Raw genomic sequence first — 3,617 nt, 5'->3', positions numbered from 1 at the left:
CCGTGACCGCCGGGGGCCGTGACCGCCGGCTGAGGCCCAGCGGAGCCGGGCGGCCCTGAGGCCGCTCCCGGTGACCGGCAGGCTGAGGAGGCCCGGGAGCGGCTCATTGACCCGCCAGTCGTGCTTGGGAAATAACGTTATTCCGGGGTTTTGTCGTTGTTCTGGTTCGTGTTGTGGGTTTATAGAATAGCTGGGGTCGGAAGGAAGCTCTGGAGGTTACCTGGTCCCTCCCCTTCCTCGCAGGAGGCGTGTCTGGTGAATGTCTGTGCAAACCTCCATGCGTTTGAGTCTCAGCTCGGGGGGGGCTTTTTAAAAAAACGCTTAATGAAAACTTTTCCATTATTTATAGTGTATTGCACACCACGAGACCGCTGCACACCACTCAGCAGTGTTTGGCTCCTGTGCCACCTCTGCCTGAGAAAGCAGGAGAAGTACGTTATGGTTTGATCCCTGAGGAGTTTTTCCAGTTTCTCTATCCTAAAACAGGAGTTACAGGTTAATATATGCTTTCTTTTTTTTTTTTGTTTTAAATATGTCTTGTTATGCTTATCATCTGTTTAGTACTGCCCACCAGTTCTGGGTGCTGAAAAGGTAAAATAGTGGGGAAAATAATGTTCAATGTCTGCAGAAGGAGGTTGTGAAGAATGAGCCAGTGCAGCAGTTCCTGGCTCTCAATCCAGGCACCTGTGCTTTAAATAAAGGCTAAAAGAATGTCACGAGCTTGGTCTTGCAGGGAGGTTCATTTACCTGCTGACCCTCAAAACTTAAGCAGAGATTTTTGCCTCTTTCTGAGTGAGCAGAAGCAGCAGGTCCCATGTAAGTTGCTTCTGGTGAGCACCCTCGTGGCACCACTCCCTTCCGTGGTGTTGGCTTTCTACTCTTTATCATGGTAAAAGAGAACACTGCCTGGTCTTGTAAGCCTCAAACTAGTGACCTCCCAGGTGTTTGGCTTTAGGGAGCCTCTTTGTGCTTTGTACAAATAATGCTGCTTTATTTTTTCTTTAGGGCCTTACATGTTGGGAACTGGACTGGTGCTTTACCTTCTCTCGAAGGAGATCTACGTGCTGAACCACGAGACGGTTGCAGCTGCCTGCATCTTGTCAGTCATCATTTATGGCATAAAGAAATACGGGTCTGATGTAGCAGCTTTTGCTGATAAACTTAATGAGGTAACAGAAGAAACCATAATCTGACTTTGTAGCAGTTAAAAACTATTCTGAGTTATCCCCTTAAATATTTAAAAGAACACTGTGTCCAGGCTGTCATAAAAATCTGAGTTCAGCGTCTCCAGAATGCTGCTTAAATAAGGTGTGGTTTAGATCTTGGGTTGGTATTGTTACATAAGCCTTCACAACCAGAACACCTCGTACCAGCACCAGTGGTTTTTTTAAAGTATGATTGATTGTGCCCCTAATTCTCTGTCCTGCTCTCCTTTAACCTCCACCCCGGCACAGTCCAGATTTTGCAGACGTTGCTCCAATCTCAATGTGGAATTTCAGAACTTGATTAGAGGTCACTTGTTTTCCTTTCATCTTCCTTTCATTCTGAAGCATGTTTTTTGTTTGTTTTTTTCTTTCAGGAGAAAATTGCTAAAGCTTTAGCTGTAAAAAACGAGGCTATTAAGGATCTGGAGACAGCGATTGAACAGGAGAAGAAGGAGCAGTGGCGGGTCGAAGGCCGCAGTTACCTCTTTGACGCGAAGCGGGTGCGCGGTTCCAGCTCTGCTGTCGCTTCCACTGCGGTTCCGCTACATCACAGAACCCCAGACTGGTTTGGGTTGGGAGGGACCTTAAACCTCATCCAGTTCCAACCCCCCTGCCATCAGCAGGGACCCCTTCCACTAGACCAGGTTGCTCAAAGCCTCATCCAGCCTGGCCTTCAACACTTCCAGGGAGGGGGCATCTACAACTTCCTTGGGCAACCTGTTCCAGTGTCTGACCACCCTCACACCGAAGAACTTCTTCCTAATATCTAATCTAAACCTCCCCTCTTTCAGCTTAAACCCATTTCCCCTTGTTTTGTCATTAATTGCCCTTATAAAAAGTGCTTCCCCAGCTTTCTTGTAGCCCCTTCAGGTACTGGGGGGCCGCTATAAGATCTCCCCGGAGCCTTCTCTTCTCCAGGCTGAACAGCCCCAACTCTCTCAGCCTGTCCTCACAGCAGAGCTGCTCCAGCCCTCACATCATCCTGGTGGCCTCCTCTAGACTTGTTCCAGCTTCTCCAGGTCTCTGTTATGTTGGGGGCTCCAGAACTGGATGCAGCACTCCAGGTGGGGCCTTACAAGAGCAGAGTAGAGGGGGAGAATCACCTCCCTCGACCTGCTGCCCACACTGCTCTGGATGCAGCCCAGGTGCATCATCTGGGTGCCCCTTAGATTGTGCCCCTTAGATTGCTAAATTGGTAACAAACCATTTGCCCTCTGTGTGTCCCTGGTGGCGCCAGTTCCACTCCTGGTCCAGTGACCTTTGCTGTAGAACGTGTTCTGCTGCTGTTCTGTGTTCTTACCAAACGTTAACACTTCTAATTTCCTTTTCTGTGTCTAGAATAATATTGCAATGGTGCTGGAAACTAATTATCGAGAAAGATTGCTGACAGTCTACAACGAAGTGAAAAAAAGGCTGGACTATCAGGTGGCTATGCAGAATTTAAAGCGCCAGAAAGAACAAGATCATATGATTCAGTGGGTGGAGAAAAATGTTATCCAGAGCATCACACCTCAACAGGTACTTGGGGTTTTTTTTTAATCTGCTTTACATTTTAATCTGTACAAATATTTGTTGTCCAATGATTCTGGCTTAAACCAGAAGATGATAGATCATCTTCAGGTGACTCCCAAACGTGGCTGCAGCACGTTCCTGCTGCTGAGTAAGAGCTGCCCAGCCCAGTTGCTGGGTACCAGGTGCTTGTCTTGCTGGTGATCTCAGCTGGAATCATGTGGGACGTTTGTTGTTGCAGCACAGAGCTAAGTTTGGGATAAGATGTATCACTAACAGGTCAGGGAACTCGCTCATAAAATTCTCTGTGCAGTATTGTGGCAGATCTGCAGATGGGCTCTGGGTGGCCTTTGTTTTAAGGAATAAAGCTGAAAAACAGAAAACATCTTCCTAGCGCTGCGTGCAGATGCTTTGATGCTGCTCACTGTTTGGATTTGAGCTGTAATTATTTCCCTTTTAATCTGTAACTCATTCTGTGTGTCTAAAAAGTAGCATCTTGCTTGTTTAAATGTCTTTCATGAAGTCTTTTCTTCTGAAAGCTGTTTTTTTCCTTTGTTTTGTAGCAGAAGGAGAGCGTTGCAAAGTGCATTTTGGACCTGAAGGCGCTATCGAAGAGCGCGCAGGCAGCGGTGTAACCGCGGCTGATTCCTCTGACGTGTCTCATTACTTACTGTTGGAAACTGTATGATTCTAAAGTATAATTAAACAAACAAACAAAGAAAACACTCTGCTGTCTTTCACTAGCAGTAGCAACATTGATTTCCTTTTTCTGTTTGCAGTAGATTGGTCACATAAACCACTGCAGTTAGTTTATAGTGGGAGATTATTTGTAACCACAGTACGTGCGATTCTGTTTAGTTCCTTGTTTGATCGGGAACACTTCTAGAGATAAGCTGCAGAACT

The 3,617-nt window shown here is 46.6% G+C and overlaps 1 protein-coding gene across 1 annotated transcript; it reads left to right on the top strand.

Annotated features, from left to right (window-relative positions):
* Positions 1-349: 349 nt before the first annotated feature.
* ATP5PB (ATP synthase peripheral stalk-membrane subunit b) lies at positions 350-3,349 on the top strand (the record flags this gene model as incomplete). Its single annotated transcript, XM_010165828.1, has 5 exons — positions 350-495; positions 1,006-1,169; positions 1,580-1,705; positions 2,544-2,723; positions 3,278-3,349. Coding segments are annotated over 5 exons (688 nt in total), but the record flags the coding sequence as incomplete, so codon positions are not given.
* Between the last annotated feature and the right edge of the window lie 268 nt (positions 3,350-3,617).

Source organism: Antrostomus carolinensis, unplaced genomic scaffold, assembly GCF_000700745.2.
Source record: "Antrostomus carolinensis isolate BGI_N321 unplaced genomic scaffold, ASM70074v2 scaffold7604, whole genome shotgun sequence".
NCBI lineage: Eukaryota > Metazoa > Chordata > Aves > Caprimulgiformes > Caprimulgidae > Antrostomus > Antrostomus carolinensis.
This window is presented reverse-complemented; position numbering and strand designations above follow the sequence as displayed.